This window comes from Mus musculus, chromosome 17 (assembly GCF_000001635.26).
Source record: "Mus musculus strain C57BL/6J chromosome 17, GRCm38.p6 C57BL/6J".
Taxonomy (NCBI): domain Eukaryota; kingdom Metazoa; phylum Chordata; class Mammalia; order Rodentia; family Muridae; genus Mus; species Mus musculus.
The window spans coordinates 12,836,681-12,857,542 of record NC_000083.6 but is presented as its reverse complement, the minus strand read 5'-3'; the positions used below and the strand labels follow the sequence as shown (position 1 = coordinate 12,857,542).

At 46.1% G+C, this 20,862-nt stretch overlaps 1 protein-coding gene, 1 long non-coding RNA gene and 1 pseudogene across 12 annotated transcripts in view; 2 read left to right on the top strand and 1 right to left on the bottom strand.

The window, feature by feature from the left end:
- Positions 1–18,702, top strand: part of Mas1 (MAS1 oncogene) — a 29,310-nt gene extending 10,608 nt beyond the window's left edge. The window contains exons 4-9 of one of the 11 annotated variants that reach the window (NM_008552.5): positions 2,436–2,562; positions 2,906–3,106; positions 3,210–3,241; positions 9,423–9,466; positions 11,131–11,305; positions 14,973–18,702. In NM_008552.5, coding sequence (NP_032578.2) covers positions 15,009–15,983 — 975 coding nt within the window. In that variant the 5' untranslated portion in view covers positions 2,436–2,562; positions 2,906–3,106; positions 3,210–3,241; ... (1 more) ...; positions 11,131–11,305; positions 14,973–15,008 and the 3' untranslated portion in view covers positions 15,984–18,702. Of the gene's footprint in view, positions 1–2,435; positions 2,563–2,905; positions 3,107–3,209; positions 3,242–5,620; positions 5,829–9,422; positions 9,467–9,922; positions 11,306–14,972 lie in introns of those variants that run through there. The other 10 variants (XM_011246190.3, XM_011246192.3, XM_011246191.3 and 7 more) reach the window with 10 other exon arrangements.
- Positions 1–20,862, bottom strand: part of Airn (antisense Igf2r RNA) — a 118,574-nt gene that overhangs the window by 2,342 nt on the left and 95,370 nt on the right. The gene's annotated exons all lie outside the window — the stretch shown is intronic.
- Positions 19,385–19,728, top strand: Gm17592 (predicted gene, 17592; annotated as a pseudogene).

The following is a 20,862-nucleotide window of genomic DNA, read 5'->3' as shown; positions in this document are numbered from 1 at the left end:
GTGACCTTTAAAATGACAGGCTCAGCTGTAAGAGTTCTTTGAACTAAGAAACATTTGTATAGAGGCAAAGCTTACTCTCTTAGTTGTTCCCTTTGGCCTAGCTTGATAAGTGCACATACCCATGCAGGCTGTGTCCCACCCTAGATGTGGGACACATTGTCTTCCCAAGCCAGTTTGACATGACCAGTGAGTAATAATCAGATTTCTATCACTATATGATAGAATGTTTTATATTAGATGGCTATCTATGCTGCTGCATGTATCTGGCAGTCTGTGCTTTTTATTTCAGAATAGTTTTATATTGTATGAAAATATATCAATTTGTTGATCCAGCTTATTTTTGATGGGCATCTTAACTGTTTTCAGATTCTGAAGTTTTAAAAAGGATTTATTTATTTATTTTATGAACATGTATACACTGCAGCTCTCTTCAGACATATCAGAAGAGGGCATCATATCCCATTACAGATGGTTGTGAGCCACCATGTGGTTGCTGGGAATTGAACTCAGGACCTCTGGAAGAGCAGTCAGTGCTCTTAACCGCTGAGCCATCCCTCTAGCCCCCAGATTCTGATTTTTTTTTATAAATAAGATGGTTATGAATAGTCTCACATGAGGATTTTGGTGAATATACATTTTCTCTTTTCTTTTTAAAGAGGAGCATCGAGTGCTCTCAACCTCTGAGCCATTTCTCCAACCCTAGATTTTACTTTCTCATGGATAAACACCTAACAGTGAGAGTCTGGTTCATAAGCAGCCGCGTGTGTTTGCTTTTTAATGAAATTCCTGCCCAGCTTTGCCAACTGGTTCTGCATTCCCACCAGAGCTGCTAAAGTTCTGATTGTCCCTCTTCACCAGTGTTTGGTCTGGATTCTTTGGTTTGCAAGCTTTTGTACCCACATTTTAGCAGGTATGAGACAGTATCTCTTTTAGGGGTAATTTACATTCCTCTGATGATTAATGTTTTGAGCACCTGTTCATGAGCTTACTAGCCATTTGTTTAACTACTTTCATAAAATATTTGTTCAATGGGGCTGGAGATATGCTTCAGCTGCTAAGACCACGCACTACTTTCCTGAGGACCTAGGTTCGGTAACTCTGGCCTCTGCAGGTATCAGGTACATGTATGGTGCACAGACATCCCTGCAGGCAAAATGCCCATGCACATAAAAATAAAGTTTAAACATTTAAGTGTTTTGCCTACATGTATTTCTGTGCACCAAATTTATGCAGTACCAGAAGAGGAGGCCAGAAGAGGGCATTGGATCCCTTAAGACTAGAGTCAACAGATACTGGTGAGTTGCTGTGTGAGTGCTGGAAATCAAATCAGGTCCTTGGGAAAAGCAGTTCCTAACCACCGAACTGTCTCTCCACCCCCAAAATAAATATTCTTTTTTTTTTAAGATTTATTTATTTATTTAATATATACGAGTACACTGAATTTTATGTACGTGTACACACAGATGGTTGTGATCCTTCATGTGGTTTTTGGGAATTGAGTTTAGGACCTTTGCTCGCTTCAGGTCAACTCCGCTCACTCTGGTCAACCCCGCTTGCTCAGTTCCTGCTTGCTCTGGCCCAAAGGTTTATTTATTATTATAAATAAGTATACTGTTGTGTACACCGGGGAATTCTCCAGGCCCTTAGCATAAACGCTGTCTTCGCTTAGGACTACCACCCATTCTGTGTCACTTGGTGTCCTTATAGCTCAGGAAAGGCTCTTCTACTGGGTGGGCAAAAACCTCCTTCCAGACAGAGGATGTCAGGGGGTTCTTGGGGCTGGGCCACGTTCAGGCTGCAGCTGTGACATCCTTGCTACAGCTATCTTCCTAAACCAGTTTTTTTTTTTATCCTCTTCTCATATCTAGAAATCTTCCATCTCATAGAGTGTTCTCACCAGACCTCACCATGTGGGCCTGTCTAGGTGGAAGGCCAAGCACATGCATGAGGGAGGTGGGACAGTTCTCTTTTAAACTCCATGTCTAAGAAATGTGCTCTGAAAAAAATGAAAATCCTTGCTTGGGACAGACAGATCCAGCCAATCCCTGTACAGGGTTAGGAAAGAAGATTGCCCTGGGCTGGCGGGATCAAATGGGCCTGGGAGAGTTTCATTTTCAGGGTTTTATCTTTGGCTTTCATCTGGTCACTGAGATCTGAAGACTGTTGCAGGATTAGAGGGCAGAGGGTGGGAAAGTCCTGCCCTGAGAGCCTGTCAATCAGGAAGATGGGGGGCTGGTTCTGTTCTGAGAGCCTGTTAGTCACAACAGAGAGATCCAGAACCGCTTAGCCAATTTGACTCTAGTCAGGTTTGGAAGATAGGATTTCTAGCATCCCTGAGGTCAATTCTGTTCCAAATGGTGGAGCAGGACAGTGCACACTGGGCTGTCTGTCAGCATGTTCTGTGGCTCTGACCCGTCTTCCTTTTGTCTCTCTAGTTACCAGCTCTTCCAGTTCTCTGGATTCTCAAAGTCAGAAGGGAGCCCTCAGCTTTGGGGAAGCGCTTGAGGCTATCTTCCTGTGATCGACAATCAACATCTAGGACTGGGCAGAGCTTGGTTCCAGGTGAGGATACATATGAGGGTACGGCTGAAGTGCACTGCTTCCCTAGGTCAGCGAGAGTCAAGTCCCCCCCCCCCCCCGCCCCGCCCCACCCCCGGCCCCCACCCAGGTACTAAGAGGCTTTGGAACGTAAGACATGGGGCTTAAGTTAGAAGGAGGGGATTCCAACTCAGGGAGCAGGGGTCGATCCACTTCTGGGTTTTGCCGCTCTGCCACATACGGACTCCACCACTATGAATCTACCATCTGGCTACCTGGGTTACCGTGTGTGATAGTCAATGTTAATTGTTAACATGACTCACCTAGGAGGCAAGCCTCTTGGCATACCTCAGGGATTATCTCTTAGGGTGACTGACTGAGTTTGGAAGCCTCTGGGCAGCGGCCTTCATACCATGGGTCAGGGTTCCGGACTGAATGCGAAAAAGGAAGCCGGCTGAGCGGCAGCGTTCATTGCTCTCCACCTCCTGACTGTTGATGGAATGTGACCAGCTGCCCCAAGCTCCTGTCCTCTTACCTTCCCCACCACGACGGATCAGACCCTTGAACTGTGAGCCAAAATCCTTCCTTAAGCTACTTTTGTATTATCTTTTCTTCTCCCTTGCTTCTCTGAGCCCTTCAAGGCCTTTTTTCATCTTTCTGTTGTTTGACAGGAGGAACGGGCATGTTTAAGGAACTCTGGAAGGTATGACTTATCTCTCGGGAGTGAAGTCTAGAACTTCTATGGAAGGAAAGTTGGGGGCCACAGACTTCTCTTCCCCGGGGTTGGTTGGCCCTGTTCCTGCTCTTTCAATACCTCCTTCCCCTCAAATCTTCCCACCTCTGAAGAAAATGATTCCTTGCAACGACAAACCAAGCACAGAAATAGCCATCCTATTTGTGGCTTCAATGCAGGCAGCTTTATTTTTACAGTAAGTTGCTGTATTTTCTCTAAGCATAAATAATTATCTACCACAAATGAAACTCCAGCCCCATCTGTGATAGTTCCTGTTTTGTTGGTGGTGCCAATTAGTCACAAAACACTTGGCACCTTCTCCCACCCACTCACTCTGTGGGAGGAGAGCGATCCCTAGCAGAAGTCCCCTTCCCTGGAGACCAGCTGACCTCTTAGCTTCCTGGGAGCTCTGCTCTGCATTCACCTGGTGACTAGTAACAACTTCCAGATTGGGCGACTGGTCCTTGGCCAGAGTGGCCAGGCATCTCTGTTGTGATAAGAGATGGGAAAAGTAAATTGGTGAGCTCCTCTGTTCTGTTGACTTAAACAAGGAAGGTGGAGCCTTCTCTCTAGTTGGTCACTCTGCTCAGGATTCCACTACCCGCCTGGGGACAACTGTTCCCCAAATCCGGACTGTCTCAGCTCTAAGAAGCTGCAAATGTGGATTGAGGAGCAGAGAAGATCCTTCTGTTCCTTCCTTCCTTCCTTCCTTCCTTCCTTCCTTCCTTCCTTCCTTCCTTCCTTCCTTCCTCCCCTTCGCCCCTCCCGCATGCCATGCCAGGGGAACCTCTTGGCCAGCCCCTTTCTTGGCTCTCATTGGATCCTACTGGCTCTTCTCATGAATCCCTCCCCACGGTGTGTCCTTCCTTTTCTACCTTGCAGTTTGTCCTTAGTGGCGTTTCCCGTCTCTCTCTCTGATTTTGCTCCTGAAACTTCTCCAGGAGGCAGGCCTTTCCCTCTGTTGGGACATGGAAATCAGGTAACGGGAGAGTGTTTTTGACATCTGGCCAGAGCTCACTGGTTCTGTTGACTTATCCTCTGTCTGTCTGCGCCTGCTGCTGGAACCAGCTGTGCTCTGAAGGTCTTTGGGGTAAACCTCTGTCCTGTGGTCCCCACCCCTTCACCCCTGGCCCCAGGGAGAACTGAGAATGGGGCTTCCTGCAAGACAATTGCTCTCCTGCCCTTCAGACCTGCTCTGGAAAGAGTTTGAGTGGACACCTGCTTTCCAATGGCTTGGAACCACCTTTCTTCCCCTTTGATCTGACTGGTTCCAGGGTCATTGCTGCTTTGACGCTGTGGTAACCAGAGGAAGCCCTCTGAAAAGAAGAGGTGTGGAGCAAGGGTGGCTCTTCACTGTGGGCGTGGCTACCTGTGGTCCTTCACTGTGGGCGTGGCTACCTGTGGTCCATCACTGTGGGCGTGGCTACTTGAGATCCAGGTGATCTAGAATTCTCTTGCTTGGTTTTATTTTGGGTTCTTGGAAAAAAAGTGGGCAGAGGTCAGGGGAAAAGAGGTTTAATGTGTTTCTGAGTTCCTGTGTGAGAACCTGTACCTAGCACAATTCCTGGGAAGGAATTTGCCTGTGTACTGCCACAGGGCAGACAAACCTCCTCTACCACAGACCTCTCTACTTTGGCTTCCCTTTCTCTCCATTACCTCAGCCCAACTTTCTGCACTAAACTGTTCGTGATATACTCCAAGGACTTGTAAGAGGGAATGCATCCTGAATTATTTATCCATGTGCCTTCCTCTATGCAGAGTTAGACATACATGTCCCTTTTTTGTTTGTTTGTTTTTTGTTTTGTTTTGTTTGTTGTTGATGTTGTTTGTTTGTTTGTTTTTAGAGACAGGGTTTCTCTGTATAGCCCTGGTTGTCCTGGAACTCACTTTGTAGACCAGGCTGGCTTCGAACTCAGAAATCCGCCTGCCTCTGCCTCCCTAGTGCTGGGATTAAAGGTGTGTGCCACCATGTTCGGCTATGTGTCCCTTTTAATACTCATACTTTTCTGAGGTAATATTAAAAATCCATTTTATAGTGAAGAACACTGAGTCTTCAAGAGCTCAGTGCAGGTCATGTGATCATTTCTGAGCTCAGCTAGGAATAGGAATGGGTCCTATGTATTCTGCCCTCTAAGACAGCATAATGTCTCAGGAGCACCGTTCTCCTTAACCCAGGCTGGCCCTTGTCTTTGAGGGTGACGAGCCACTTTGTGCTCTCCACAGCCCATTCCCACTGTGGCTCAGGGCACAGATTTTCACTTGTGTGTCAGCGGATGATGCCATCTGAAGTTCTGCTTCTGCTGATAAGCGTGGGACCATCTGCCTAGTGCAGCTCAAATATTTCAGCAGTGGGAGAGCAGTTCTGACTTCAGAGACTCGTCTGCAGCAATCCTGGGAGATGCTGGGACCGGGGACCTGGCAGGCTGGCCGGGTACGGATGCCACAGGATTCAAAGGAGCCATTCCCTTGCTGTCACCTCTGACCCTTCTCGAGCAAAGGACACCAGGGAGTCCACGCTCCAGCGTGTGGAGTTGTTCAGATGCTCTTAACAAGCACAGTAAGATCTCTCCCGTTCTGAGAGCTGTCACCCAGGCAGCGATTTCTATGCCGATTGCTTTTTGTGGAGTCATATTTGCTGTCAGTGTGTGTTGGCAAAAACTTCTGTCTCCCACTGCCTTCATTTGGGGAAATTTGCTTTTCTGCTGGGGGGGGGGGGGAAATGTTCCCAGATACTGTTTTCCAACTTTTGGGTTGAAACTTCTGCCATAGCTTTGTCGTCGTCTTGACTCATGACTGGGAAGGTATGGAAGAATCAGAGGACTGATTCACAGATTGGATGGTGGATGTAGATGCTTTCAAGGTCACATCAGGAGTAAGAGAGGAACTGGGCTATAACAGTACCCGATTCCTGCTTGACAGAGCCACCGGGCATGGCTAGAGGCAAGCCGGGCAGGTTTCTCTTTGCTTTCCTTAGCACCAAAGTTTCTGAAGCCCTATCCAGTCCAGTGGTGACAGAGTATATACTAAACAGGCTTTGGCATATCTTAGCGGTATTTCCAAGCCAGGGTGGCCTCTGGAGTAGGGAGGCTCAGCACTGTGGACATTTGAAGACTAAAGAGTTCTGGTGTGGGGCTGTCCTACATTTTGAAGGGCATTCAGACACTAGATAGAGGAGCCCACTCAGCTGAGCTTGAACTCTAAGCGGCCAGGCAAGCTAAATGCCCCAAGGGAGACATAATGCCCCTCTACCCCAGATAACTGTGCACTAAGTTGATTCTCCTGCAAACTCAGCAGGGGGACCTGTCCTTGCCTCTCTGCCCAGGTGGCTATGGTGTGAGGGTGATATGCTTAACACTGGACAGCTGTGCTGCCCCACACATGCCCTGCCTTGCAACGGAAGTGCCATCTCACAAATGGCTTTCTATTTGTGCAGGTTAGTGTGCAGGTTAGTGTACACACACACACACACACACACACAGAGAGAGAGAGAGAGAGAGAGAGAGAGAGAGAGAGAGAGAGAGAGAGAGGAGAGAGAGAGAGAGAGAGAGAGAGAGAGAAGTGTATCTACACACAGCAGGTTTCAGATACATACTCCTCCAATCCCTAGTTTATTGTTGTTTCTTTTATTTTTTTCTGCCTCTATCCTTTCTTTCCCTACCCCTACCCTCTCCTGTCCCTCTCTCAGAAGATGTGTAGTCTGGGGCTCAGGAAAGACTGTTTAAATGAGCAGGAAAGCGGGAGGGGGCATCTGCTCCTGAGTTTCTAGAGAAGGTACATAAAGATGTGGCATTTGTTGTTTTAAGAAGATAAAATGTATTATCATTGTGTGTGTGTGTGTGAGAGTGTGTGCGCGCATGCGCGAGCACATGCATGGAGACATGAGTGGAGGTCAGAGGAGAAACTGATGGAGTCAGTTCTCTCTTCCCACCTACAGTGGGTTGTAGGACTTGAACTCAGGTTCTCAGGCTTGCATGCACGTGCCTTCTGTCCGCATCCATTCTCCCCAGTCTGCTATCAGCTCCGCTGTGCGAAGTGCTCCTCACACATTCAGGGGAGAGATGAGTAAGCCCCAGGAGGAGCTGTCAGGGACCTGGCTCTGCACACTCCCCTCCTTCCACAGTTAGGGAACCCGCCATGCTTGCTCTCCTCTGCTTGCTGATTCATCGTCTCAGCCTGACATTTCCACAAGGCTCCTGTTGGCAAAGAACTCTCCAATCTCTAGATTTTCAGTTTCTAGTTTTTCTCCTATCTCAGCCTCCCAGAAATACATTTTAAAAAAAAATGCCAATTGTGTGAAGGAGCCAAGGTTTAGAGGGGCCAGGTTTCTTGGCTTAGGGCTTGCATCTGTGATCAGCTGGCTTGAAAGCTAAGCTCTGCAGCCAGACAGCATTAGGCACAGACAGCAGAGACCTCTGCACTGTAATGGCGCATGATGAAGTCTCTTTTGCAGTCTCTGCCACATCTACTGAGAAAACAATGACCGTTCTCAGAAATAAGGTTGACCACATTCTAGGCCCTTGACACTTGGAAGTCAGAGCCACTAGAGGGATCTTGCCGAGGGACTTAAGCCGCATCCAAGTAGATTCCCAAGTAGATTCCAGTCTCCTTGGGAAGGAAAAGGAAGAGGTTCTGACTTGACAAATGGCATAGAGATAATAAGATGCTGGCTGTCTTTTACTTTGTCTTTGGCAATACATAGAAGGCAATTAGGGGTGTCATGCCTGGGTTCTGTCACAAGACGCCTTTGCGACAACAGGTAAAGACAGGTCTGAGGCTGGAGAGATGGAGAGATGGCTCAGCATGTTCTTGCAGAGGACTCCCCTTTCAGTTCCTAGCCCACACTGGGCAGCTCACAGCCACCTGTAACTCCAGCTCCAGGGGGTCTGATGGCCTCTTCTGGCCTGTGTGGGCACTACACTCAGCTGAGCATCACATGCGCACACGCACACAGAAACACACCATACCCCCTTTCTTGTCCTTCCACTCCCTCTCACAGTCATGGGCCTCTTATTCTTTAAGTATTATTGCTATATATATACTCACATATACATATACATTTATAAATACAACCTTGCGAGCCTCTTTAGCATCATCATACACTCGTGTGTTTAAGGCTATCCCCTTGGGATTGGATAATGATCAAAGGACTCATTCCTGGAGAAGGTAGAGTTTCTCGTTCTCAGCAGCCATTAATAATCTAAAGCTTCTCATCTAGGGGTAAAGTCTTGCAATCCTTCCCCCATCTTTCTTGGCATGACAACTGGTATTGTCATTTTTCAGGTCTTATTAGGCAGCTATATTTTTGAGACTTCACCGATGCAGCCTCTCTGGCCTATATAGAAGATGTTATCTTGGCACAGATGTCCTGAGCCTCTGGGTCTCACAGTCTTCCCGTCCCCTCTTCTTTGATGTTTCTGAGCCTTAGTTGTAGGGGCTGAAAAGTAAAATCTTTTTTTTTTTTTTTAAAGATTTATTTATTGGTTATATGTAAGTACACTGTAGCTGTCTTCAGACATTCCAGAAGAGGGAGTCAGATCTTGTTACGGATGGTTGTGAGCCACCATGTGGTTGCTGGGATTTGAACTCAGGACATCTGGAAGAGCAACCAGTGTTGTTAACCTCTGAGCCATCTCTCCAGCCCCCCAAAAGTAGAATCTTAAAAAACAAACAAACAGGGGGCTGGTGAGATGGCTCAGTGGGTAAGAGCACCCGACTGCTCTTCCAAAGGTCCGGAGTTCAAATCCCAGCAACCACATGGTGGCTCACAACCATCCGTAACGAGATCTGACGCCCTCTTCTGGTGTGTCTGAAGACAGCTACAGAGTACTTACATATAATAAATAAATAAATAAATAAATAAATAAATCTTTAAAAAACAAACAAACAAACAAACAAACAAAACCCAAAGAACTCAGAGAATTTATGCAGGGGTGTCTGTGTCCCAGAAAAAGAAACAGTTCAGTAGGGGATGCATAATATCAGAGAGCTACCCAATGCCAGAAAAAGGAAAAAAATCCCAGATTCTCAGAACAATTTGTGACAGTTTAAGGACATAATAGAACCTCTACTAATTTTGAAGAAAACAAAAACCAAACCTTTTACACTCAGGTGTGAATGTACAAACTGCCTACTGTTGTTTTAATTCCTACAGATGGGTGTGTTTTACTAAGCATCGTCTTTCAGCTACTTCTCAAGGTGAGTGGTGTCTGCCTGAGCAGGGAAGGCAGCCCAGCAGAGGGGTGGGGGCATGGAGGAATGGGGCCCTAGCAGAGGATGTCCGCAGCAGACAAGGCAGGAGGGCGTCTGTCTGTGTGGGAGGTAAAGGGGACAAGGAACCCCTGCTAAATGAGAAAATTGTTCCAAAGCAGGGCACAGTGGCAGTGTGGGCTGCTCAGTCATAGAGGAGGGCTTCTTAGCAGGTTGTTTGCACACATGTGAATGGTGAATGATGGGAGCCAGGTACCTTACTGTCGTAGGAGGAAGTTATAAATATGGAGAGGTTGGTAAAGATGCATGTGTTTGTGTACACTCACCCACATTTTATGAATCTGATTGTAAGTACCTGGATGTGATTGTAAATTTATATATATATATATATATATATATATATATATTTCAAATAATGATGAAAAATTAGAAGCAGTTGGTATGTTCAAGGTTGGAGGATTAGCAGAAAATAAATACATTTTAGAGACTACCCCGATAGGAAGAAATATAATATGTTATCAAATGAGAAAATGTATGATAACAACCCTTATCCTAGACTGATCCCAATTTAAAACAAACAAACAAACAAACAAAAATGTGTTTGAGCCATTGGAAAAAAATCTAAGGGACTATTCTGAGTGTTTAATAAGGTTAGTTTTGAGTACTTGTCTTATGTGTGAAATTTCCAAATATTCTGCTATGAGAACATATTGTTTTATGATAGGAATAAAAGGTGATATAAATTAAAATCCTCCCATTTTGTATCATAGCTAAGTAGCTTACAGAGGAGCCCATTAGGATGGCTTGGAGGGGGGGGGCTTTTACCCAGGTAGGAATGGAAGAATCTGTCCCCAAGGGCCACTCCGTTTCTTGATGACGTTCCTAGAACTCTCTACATAGGTCATACTGTCTTCCAGCTTGTAGTAATCTTCCTCTGTGATTACTAATATGAACATCAAGACAGACTTTCAATGTAGACAGGGCACAGGAATCCTGGACCCACCCAGACAAGATCACAATTTGAAATCAATCTTAGGTCTTAGAAGGCAATGAGTCCCATCCATCAGGGAACATGGTGCCTTCAAGTCGTCAAATAGGAGGGCTAGAGTAGAAGACAAAATGTAAGCACAAGAAGACTTCTGCAAGGGGTGAGACCTGCAGCGGGGTGAGGCAGCAGGGCTTAGGTCGGGGTTTCTGGCTCGCTGGACCCTGTGTTAGTGGTGAGTGTTGGTCCACTGTCCAATCTCTCCAGCTTCCATTTGTCTGTGAAGTGAGAGGCTCTGCTAAACTAGTACTTTGCTCTCTGTTGAGTGGGACACAAGCTCAGCTGTTGGCTGGCAGTCAGGAGACTTGGCCAACTCCCTGATTAGGATCTGTGAGCATTTTCAGGCTCCACTATGCTGCTGCCCAGGGCCCGGCAGCTGCTGTGAAGCAGTCATGGGTGGTGGAGCCCCTGTGAGGTTGTGCCTTGCAGAGAGGCTCTAGCATAACTCCTTCCGTTTCCTCCCTGTTAGACGAGGGCTACGATGGCTTCCCTCCCAGCCTCTCACATTGGTGAGAGTGTCCATAGTTAGGCAGCAAAGAAGGGGTCTTCGGATGTTAAAGCCTTAATGTCTGCACTCTGATGCTCCAGGAAACTTCATTCTCCCTAGGAGGCGCTTCCATGAGGAACAGGGAGGAGGGAGCGAAACTCTGTGATCCTGCCAGAGCCACTGACTAACTGACTAACGATGCCACCGATGCCACCGAGACTGCCCCAAGCCTCTAGCCCTCTGTCCCCAATTGAGGTTCCCACCGCTGTGTTCCCCACCAAGACCTGCCAGCCAGGTAAACATGCAGTCTGCGACTCCAGTTACTCTATAACGAGATGATTTGCTTGTCTGGACAAAGAGCCTGCTGTCCCAGAGCTGGGTCTACCTGGAGACAGGAAGTGGCCCCAGACCAGTCAGTCATCCCTCCAGGGAGGTGAGGCCTCTCGTCTGGGAGCTCAATGATGGTGTTTGTGGGCTGTTGGGAATGTGTGGCTAGAGTAAATTCTGAGCCGCCACTTTGGCTCTGCTCACATCGTGCTGTGCATGGTCAAATACCCCAGCTGCTCACAGCAGATGTGCAAGACAGCTAGGAGCCTGAGGAGGATAGGGACTGGAGAGATGGGTACAGAGGGCCAGCTGGTTCCCAGGACTCCCAAACTGCTACTGGATAGCTGGAAATTCCTCTTGATTAACATTTGGGAAGTGATTTTTTTTTTAAAGCAATGTGTTCATTTAAGTAAAATTTCACTCTAACAACACGACGGAAGGATTATATTCGTTGTTTTTAGTGATACTTAGTTTTTGTAATTTAACTATTTGCATTCTAACCCCACGATCAAAATTAGCCTGACTGTGCAGTTTGTGAATTTTACCCTAACTCAGAAAACAGTATTCATTCCCTAGGATGCCCTGGGCAGAAGGGAGTGCTGTTTCTCTGGGGGAAAGCAGAGGTCCATCTGCCTCTGCCTCCCAAACACTGGGATTAAATGTGTGTGTACCACCATGCCCAGCTGGCCAAAACCATTCATTTTGTAGTACTGGGATTGAGACAGGATCTTACTACATAGTCCTGGCTAGCTTGGAGCTCACTGTGTAGACCAGGCTGGTCTTGGCTTTGTAATGATCTTCCTGCTTCAGCTTCCTGACTGTAAGGATTACAGACATAAACTATGTCCAGCTAGTAGGGACATTCTGTACCTCCTGGTTTTAATGCTCCTGTCCACAGTGTTCTTTTTTCTTAAAATGCCTCCCCCCACCTTGTACTGGCTAGTTTTGTGTCAACTTAACACAGCTGGAGTTATCACAGAGAAAGGAGCTTCAGTTGGGGAAATGCCTCCATGAGATCCAACTGTAAGGCATTTTCTCAATTAGTGATCAAGGGGGAAAGGCCCCTTGTGGTGCCATCTCTGGGCTGGCAGTCTTGGGTTCTATAAGAGAGCAGGCTGAGTAAGCCAGGGGAAGCAAGCCAGTAAAGAACATCCCTTCATGGCTTCTGCATCAGCTCCTGCTTTCTGACGTGCTTGAGTTTCAGTCCTGACTTCCTTAGTGATGAACAGCAGTATGGAAGTGTAAGCCGAATAAACCCTTTTCTCCCCAACTTGCTTCTTGGTCATGATGTTTGTGCAGGAATAGAAACCCTGACTAAGACACCCCCTTATTCAGCAAATGAACTCCTGCTGACCTTTCAAACCCCAGTGATATAAGGCCTCCCTTAAAACCATGTAAAGCTATACTTTGCTGTGTGCTTGCCTGGTTTTGGCAAGCTCTCCTTCATTCCACTCACAGAACTGAATTAGATTCTGTTCTTTCTCCCCGGCAAAACTACGCCGTGGTTCTTATTTTTAACACTCTGTACAATGACTTAAAATTCAATCTTGAAAGAATGGAGAAAGCCTGTTCCATCACCACAAAGAGAAATCTCTAACTATAGAATTAAATAAGGTGGGTTTGAGTTTTTTAAAAAAGACACGCAATTGGGCCCAAAGTGTTCAAACCGCTTTCTCAACTCTTTCTGTGAATTTAGTTAGAAGCTTTTTTGAGAAAGGGAGAAAAGTTGAACGGGGGGGTTGGGGTGGTGGGGTGGGTGGGACCTGGAACATAAAATGAAAGTGTGGGACACACATTTTCAGAGTAAGGAGGAACAGGCTGTGAATTTAGGGCTCTGGAGTAAGGAGAGGGGAGGCAGGCAGGCACAGTGGTGGGGACCCCTTGCACCCCATGATTACAATCAAATAGGAGAGCCCTCTTGGCAAGAAACCAAGAGCTGATTGCCTTTGAGGCTGGAGGGACTTGAAACTTGAGCCTTGTCTGAGACAGCAGGATGCCCCTGTCACCTTTCCTAAGAACACAGCTTAGGTCTGGTTTTACACATTTCCAGTATTTGGTTTGAGTCTGCTCCTAAGAAGTTAGACTACCCATCTTTGTATGAGACATTTCGTTTTGTGAGCGTTTGAAGCCTGAGGTGTACTACAGGGTAGCCACCAGTCACCCGCTCCACACAGGAAGTGTGGCTCGATGTTAAACGTGTATCATTTCCTACAGGGTGGCCATTGGTCACCTGGTCCTGTTGAGCACAGGAGATATGGCACAGCTGCTAGCGTAGATGCTACATGTGGAAGACACATCCTTTTTTTTCAATTTTAATTTCATATTGGATAAATGATTAAATGCTATTTTGAACTCATCAGGTTAAATAAAATAGAGCATCAGAATAAATTTCTCCGGTTTATTTTTGCTTCTTTAAAAAATTATTTAATATTATTTGGATGACTGTTTTGCCTGCATGTATGTATGTATGTATGTATGCATGCATGCATGTATGTGCACCGCCTGCATGCCTATATCTGCAGAGGTCAGAAGATGGCACCAGATTCCCCCATTGGGATGCTTGTAAACCACTGGGTAAGTGCTGGGAATTGAACCTGGGTCTTCTGTAAGAGCAATACATTTTTAGCCACTGAGCCATCTCTCTAGCCCCTATTTATTAATTCTATTTTGTATGTGTGAGTGATTTGTTCCCATTTTTGCCTGTATGTATGTTTGTGCACCATATGCCAGGTGTCCTTGAAGGTCAGAATAGGGTGTTGGATCCCTTGAGATTGGAGTTACAGGCTGTTTAGGAGCACCCATGTGGGTGCTGGGTGTAGAACCTGGGTCCTCTGTAAGAGCAGGATGTCTCTTGCCACTGAGCCATCTCTCCAGGATCTAAACTTTCTACCCACAATGTCAAGGTTATGATTTGTAGCTCTCTCTTTTTTATTTTATTTTATTTTATTTTATTTTATTTTATTTTATTTTATTATTTCTCTCTGTGTGCATTCATAGGCATGCAGGTACATATGTATGTAGATGGGTATATTTATTTATGGAGGCCTGAAGTTGGTCTTGAGAGCTGTTCCTCGGCTGCTTTGCACTTTTTTTAAAAAATAGGATCAATTACTGGCCTGGAACTTTCCACGTAGTCTAGGCTGACTGGCCAGAAAGCTCAAAGGATTTCTCTATCTCTTCCCAGTGCTGAGATTACAAATGTGTGTCATCACACCTAGCTCTTAAAAATACATGTTTTTATGTGTATAATTTTTTATCTGCATGTGTGTGTATAGACCACATGTATACAGTACCCACAGAAGCCAGAAGAGGACGCTGTATGTACCAGAACTGGAATTACAGATTATGAGCCTCTACATGGGTTCTGGGAACTGAACCCAGGTCCTCTGCAAGAGAAGCGAGTGCTCTTAATCACTGAATCATCACTCCAGGCCCCACACCTAGGTGGTTTTTGTTGTTGTTGTTATTGTTGTTTATTTGTTTGCTTTTAAAATGTGGGTTTAGGGGATCCAACTCATTTTCTTGTGCTTGCAAAGATCACACTTTCCTAACTGAGCCACCCTCACCCCTCAGCTGTCTCTTTCATTTCAATTCTTGAAACTTTCATACATCTTGTTTGTTTGATTTATCTACAGAAAATGACCTGAAGTGACCCAGGGCAAGAACTCCTCATGGACCAGTCAAATATGACATCCCTTGCTGAAGAGAAAGCCATGAATACCTCCAGCAGAAATGCCTCCCTGGGGAGCTCACACCCACCCATTCCCATAGTGCACTGGGTCATCATGAGCATCTCCCCTCTGGGCTTTGTGGAGAATGGGATCCTCCTCTGGTTCCTCTGCTTCCGGATGAGGAGAAATCCCTTCACGGTCTACATTACCCACTTGTCCATTGCTGATATCTCTCTTCTGTTCTGTATTTTTATCCTGTCCATTGACTATGCTTTAGACTATGAACTCTCTTCTGGCCATCACTACACAATCGTGACATTATCGGTGACTTTTCTATTTGGCTACAACACGGGCCTCTATCTGCTGACAGCCATCAGTGTGGAGAGGTGCCTATCGGTCCTCTACCCCATATGGTACAGATGCCACCGCCCCAAGCACCAGTCAGCATTCGTCTGTGCCCTTCTGTGGGCACTTTCGTGCTTGGTGACCACCATGGAGTATGTCATGTGTATTGACAGCGGAGAAGAGAGTCATTCTCGGAGTGACTGCCGGGCGGTCATCATCTTCATAGCCATCCTCAGCTTCTTGGTCTTCACTCCGCTCATGTTAGTGTCCAGCACCATCTTGGTGGTGAAGATACGGAAGAACACGTGGGCCTCCCATTCTTCGAAGCTGTACATTGTCATCATGGTCACCATTATCATATTCCTCATCTTTGCCATGCCCATGCGGGTCCTCTACTTGCTGTACTACGAGTACTGGTCAGCCTTTGGGAACCTGCATAACATCTCCTTGCTTTTCTCCACCATCAACAGCAGCGCCAACCCTTTCATCTACTTTTTTGTGGGCAGCAGTAAGAAGAAGCGCTTCAGGGAGTCCTTAAAAGTCGTCCTGACCAGGGCTTTCAAAGATGAAATGCAACCCAGGCGCCAGGAGGGCAACGGCAACACTGTATCCATTGAGACTGTGGTCTGAGGACAGCAGGGGAAATTGTGGACAGAAACAGTGGAATGCTGGAGGCTTTTAGCTTGTGCTTGGAATGCAATTTAAGCACATTTAAATCTCCTAACTATGATACAGAGGGAAGCATTCTACATGCATGGGGGTCATGCACTGATGACTTTGTATTGTTACCTATATATGTGATATGATGGGCTCTGTCTTTTCTATCGTTATCAAAGACTCATTCTTCTCGTAGCTGTCTGGTAGTGATCAACAGTGAACTATAAAGACTGCTCTAGCAGGAAGTATCCCAAATGTGACCTGGAGAACCTGGGGAGACTGTGTAATGACTGCTGTGTGCTCCTATGTGACATCAGGCAAGTGGCTTTGGGGAGCCTGGTTTCCTCCACTCAGTGGAAGTAGTGACAACCTGTAGCTCAGGTTATTGTCTAGTCTGATGAGGTAGGCAAAGCACCCAGCTCATTGTCAAAGTTCAATAAATATCCATCTCTCCTCATCCTTTAACTAGAACACAAAGTGCTTATACAAATATTGCCTTGTGTTTATAAATGTTGAATGTAGATCCCCAAAGGTCTTTTGGCTTGTAGCATGAAAGCTTTTTGTGGTCTAACACCTCCGCTGAGACATCGGCAATTGTTACAATCAAGGCAGCCACATATTGGGACATCATTTGAAATTCTGGAAACAAACATTTGTTCCCTCTTGGAAGAGTTTCACATGGCTTTCCTTAGGGAATAACACATGGAGTGGAAGTCTATGCTTGGAAATCTTTTTACTGCATATACAATTTCACAAATGGAACTTAATTCAGGAGTTTCTGAGGACAACTGTGCTCTTGAAGACCTGTTCCCCATAGTGATGGGTTATTTATAGCTAGGAAGTTCTTGCCTGCAGCTTCATACACATCTCTGCACCTGATGCCTCTTTTTCCTGAGGCTCTGTGTGTTTGTGTGCACATGTACACATGTACTCATGTTGCAGCTTACATACGTGTGAATGTGTGTGTCTGCATATGTGGTGTGTGTGTGTGTGTGTGTGTGTGTGTGCATCTATGTGAGTATGTGAGTGTGCACATTGTGCTCATGGCTGGACAAGGAGTCTTCATCCATCACTTTCCACCTTATTCATCGAGACAGGCTCTCTCAGTGGAATCCAGAGTCACCAACTGGGATGGATAGTCTAACGTATTAGCTTGCTTTGGGGATCATTGTTTCTACCTTCTTAACACAGGGCTTAGAGACAGGCTACCATACACACTCAGCATTTGTGTGGGTACCGGGGAACCCTGCTTCTCACTCTTGCATGGCAAGTGTTTTGCCACAGACACCAAGCTTTTTGTGTCTCATCATTCTGAGAAGGGGGCTCCTGGTGAGAGCTAATAGGATACCAACACATCTTTAAGGGATCTGAATGCTTTTCCCCAAAACCGACCTCTGAAGGGCCTCTCCACTCAGGACTGGCTCAGGCAAGCTGGTTCCTGCTCGAGTTGCCATTCCCAGACCACATGTTTTGGATTTTTGACTGAACACTGTCTTAGTTTATAGACGGATACACTGGGGTGCCAATTTCCTGACATTCCCTCAGGGAGTCTCATAGAGATGGCAGTGCTTGCTGGAGTTCTTCATGCAGACAAATGTTTAAATCCATAAATGAGCCATTAGTATTTGTCTCCATTGTTTGTGCTCCTCGGGGCTGGAAGATCTCTGGAGAAATGAGTCTTCCCTGCTGCCCGCTCCACCCTGTGTCTTTCTCAGGAGCAATAATGACAGTCACGTAGGGCTGCTTTGCTGAAGGAGAGCTGTGAGTCTCTCACTGAGCTGAGACCCCGATGCTAGCCAAATTGGATGCAGGACACTTTTCAGTGGGTGATGGCATCTGATTCAGAAGCGAGGCAGCTTGTGTTTGGGAGTCCAGATGGGGTGTAGAGCAGTGACATTTACAACGATCTTGTTTTCAGTTGGAAGCGGAGTTTCTGTACTAGGGAAGAGTGGAATATACCACACAGCCTGGCTCCCCTCTGATTCCACTATCTCCTGGATGCCATGTAGCAGGTCTCTGTGCCATTGGCAGAGGGTCAGCCTTATCACATCCCAAAAGAGATTTTGTTACCCAGCTTTCTGTCACTATGACAAACACCTGAGATGAGCCAGCTTATGAGCAGGATTTATGTGGTCTCATACTTCAGGATTTCAGTCCACAGTCACCTCTCCCTATCACTTTGAGTCCGGAGTGGCATAAGACTTCATGGCAGGAGCATGAGGTAGAGAAGGGTTGTTCAACACCATCCCAATATCCCCTTCCAGGGCACGCTTCCAATGCTCTAACATCCTTCCCCTAAGTCCCACCCACTAAAGGTGAGGACCAAAAGTCCCAGTATCTCCCAATGGAGTCACACACTCATGGCCAAACCATGAGGAACATAGGGCTTTGTGGACATTGTCAAGCCACAGAGACCTCAAGGGAAACACTCTGAGCTGACCAGAAGCCTGAATATATTTCCTTCCTGCAGATGAGGTGAGAAGACTGAATGGACTATTGTGTTTGAAGATTCCCCAATTTCTCAACAAGTGATGCTTTGTAGAGAGGCAGGGTTTGACGTTCTATTCGTCGTTGTTGTTGTTGTTGTCTTGTTGTTTCCTGGAACTCACTCTGTAGACCAAGCTGGCCTTGAACTCAGAGATCCTCCTGCCTCTGCCCTCCAAGCACATGGATTAAAGGCATGCACCACCATTACTTGATAGAATTATGTTTTTTTTTTTTTTAAAATCAGCTTTTATTTTCTCTTTTTTCTTTTGCTTTTATTTTTTTAAATTTTGTGTATATGAGTACACTGTCACTGTCTTCAGACATACCAGAAGAGGGCATCAGATCCCATTATAGATGGTTGTGAGCCACCATGTGATTGCTGGGAATTGAACTCAGGCCCTCTGGAAATGCTTTTAACCACTGAGCCATCTCTCCAGCCCAGAATTCTGTATTTTTAAAGCTGAATTTCTCTCTCTTCCCTTAAATCTATTCTCAAAGTGAACAATAGATTAAAACTAGGGTCAGAAATATGGATCTGCAGATAGAAGTGATTGCTGCCCAACCCGATAACCTGAGTTTGAAACCCAGGACCTGCATGGTAGAAGGAGAAAATCAAATCCTGAAAGATGCGATGTGTGTGCCCTCCCCCACATATATACACATGTGAGTGAGTAAGTGTGTGTGTGCACGTACACACAAAATAAATGTACTAAAAATTTAAAAACTCCTATCAGGTGTGGCAGCTCATGCCCACAACTTCAGCACTCAGGCAAATGAGGTAGAAGGATTGCTGTAAGTTCTAGTCTAGGCTACATAGTAACTTTCGGGCAATCCTGGGCTATGCTAATTAGAGTGTAAGATCCTGTTTTTAAAAAAGGCCAAAGTGGCTTGGTCTTAGTGCCATCTTCCTTGAGACTCCTGCGCCATGAGAGCGAAGTGGCGGAAGAAGAGAATGCGCAGGCTGAAGCACAAGAGAAGAAAGATGAGGCAGAGGTCCAAGAAAGCCAGCCCGTGCACCCACGACACCTGCAGGAGCAGAAGTGAGGGATGCTGAGGGCGGGGACAAGCTATCGGACTGTGTGCTGCCATCAGTAATGAGTCTCAGTAGACCTGGAACGTCACCTCGCTTCGATCGCCTGGAGAAATGACCACCTTTCTTACAACCAAAACAGTCCCTCTGCCCTGGACCCCCGGCACTCTGGACTAGCTCTGTTCTCTTGTGGCCAAGTGTCAAATGTCATAGTGAGGTTCCTAATCCCAGCACTGGGGAGGATGGAGTTGGAGGAGCGCCATGAGTTAAGGCTAGTCTAGATTTGGAGGAACATTATACATTAACAGTCAGCTTGGGCTTCCTAGCAAGATCCTGTCTCAAAACAGAAAAAAAAAAAAACAACAAAACAAAACAAAACAACTGAAAATAAATTAAAAACTGAAATGATAATACATAAATTTGCAGCCATAAAGAGAAAAGGGGCTTTTAGGCAATTTGCCCAAGTCACTCAGAGCCATTTCTAAGAAATTCTGGGGATGAGGAGAAGAACAGGCAGACAGTACCTGTTGAGGCCAGGCATACGGCATATACCTGTCTTAGTTACTTTTCGATTGCTGGGATGAAACACCATGATAAAGGCAACATCTAGAAGGAAGGGCTTGTTTGGGTCTATGGTACTAGAGGGATAAAACTCCATCATCATCCTGGCAGAAAAATGTGGCAGCAAGCAGGCGTGGTTACTGGACCTAGAAGCTGAAAGCTGAGGGTGGACACCTTGAAGGAATGCAGAGAGAACACACTGGAAATGGCAGTCTTTAAACTCTCAAAGCCCACCCTCAGTGATATACCTCCTCTAGCAAGGCCACACCTCCTAAGGCTCCCCAGAGTTACCAACTGAGTTACTCGGAGCTCAAATGCCAGACACCAAGGTGATGGTTAACACTAACAGCCTCATATCTATAACTCCAGCACTTCTGAGATGGACAGAAGAAGATCAGGAGTTCAAAACCAGCCTTGGTTATTACATAGTGAGTTTGAAGTCAGCCTGGGTTGCTTGAGACCCTTCTTTTAAAAGCCAAATGAGAACAGCACCCCTACTTGTGATGAAAGAAACAGTTTCCAGCCTCCATGCCTTTCTCCTGGTACCTAATCCATGTCTCACTCTTTATGAATGACCCAGGTCTTCTACAAGAAAAGCAAGCACTCCTACTTGCTGAGCCATCTCTCCAGCTCTGAAGGAAACATTTTCTGTAGTGAGTCGGTTGTGCATATAATTTCAATTTTACCCTCTAGGGTAATTTTTATTCAGTCACCCAAAACTATGCCCTCTCTGTTCTGAAGGAATGGAGAGACATTTCTGGAGGAAAAGACTGA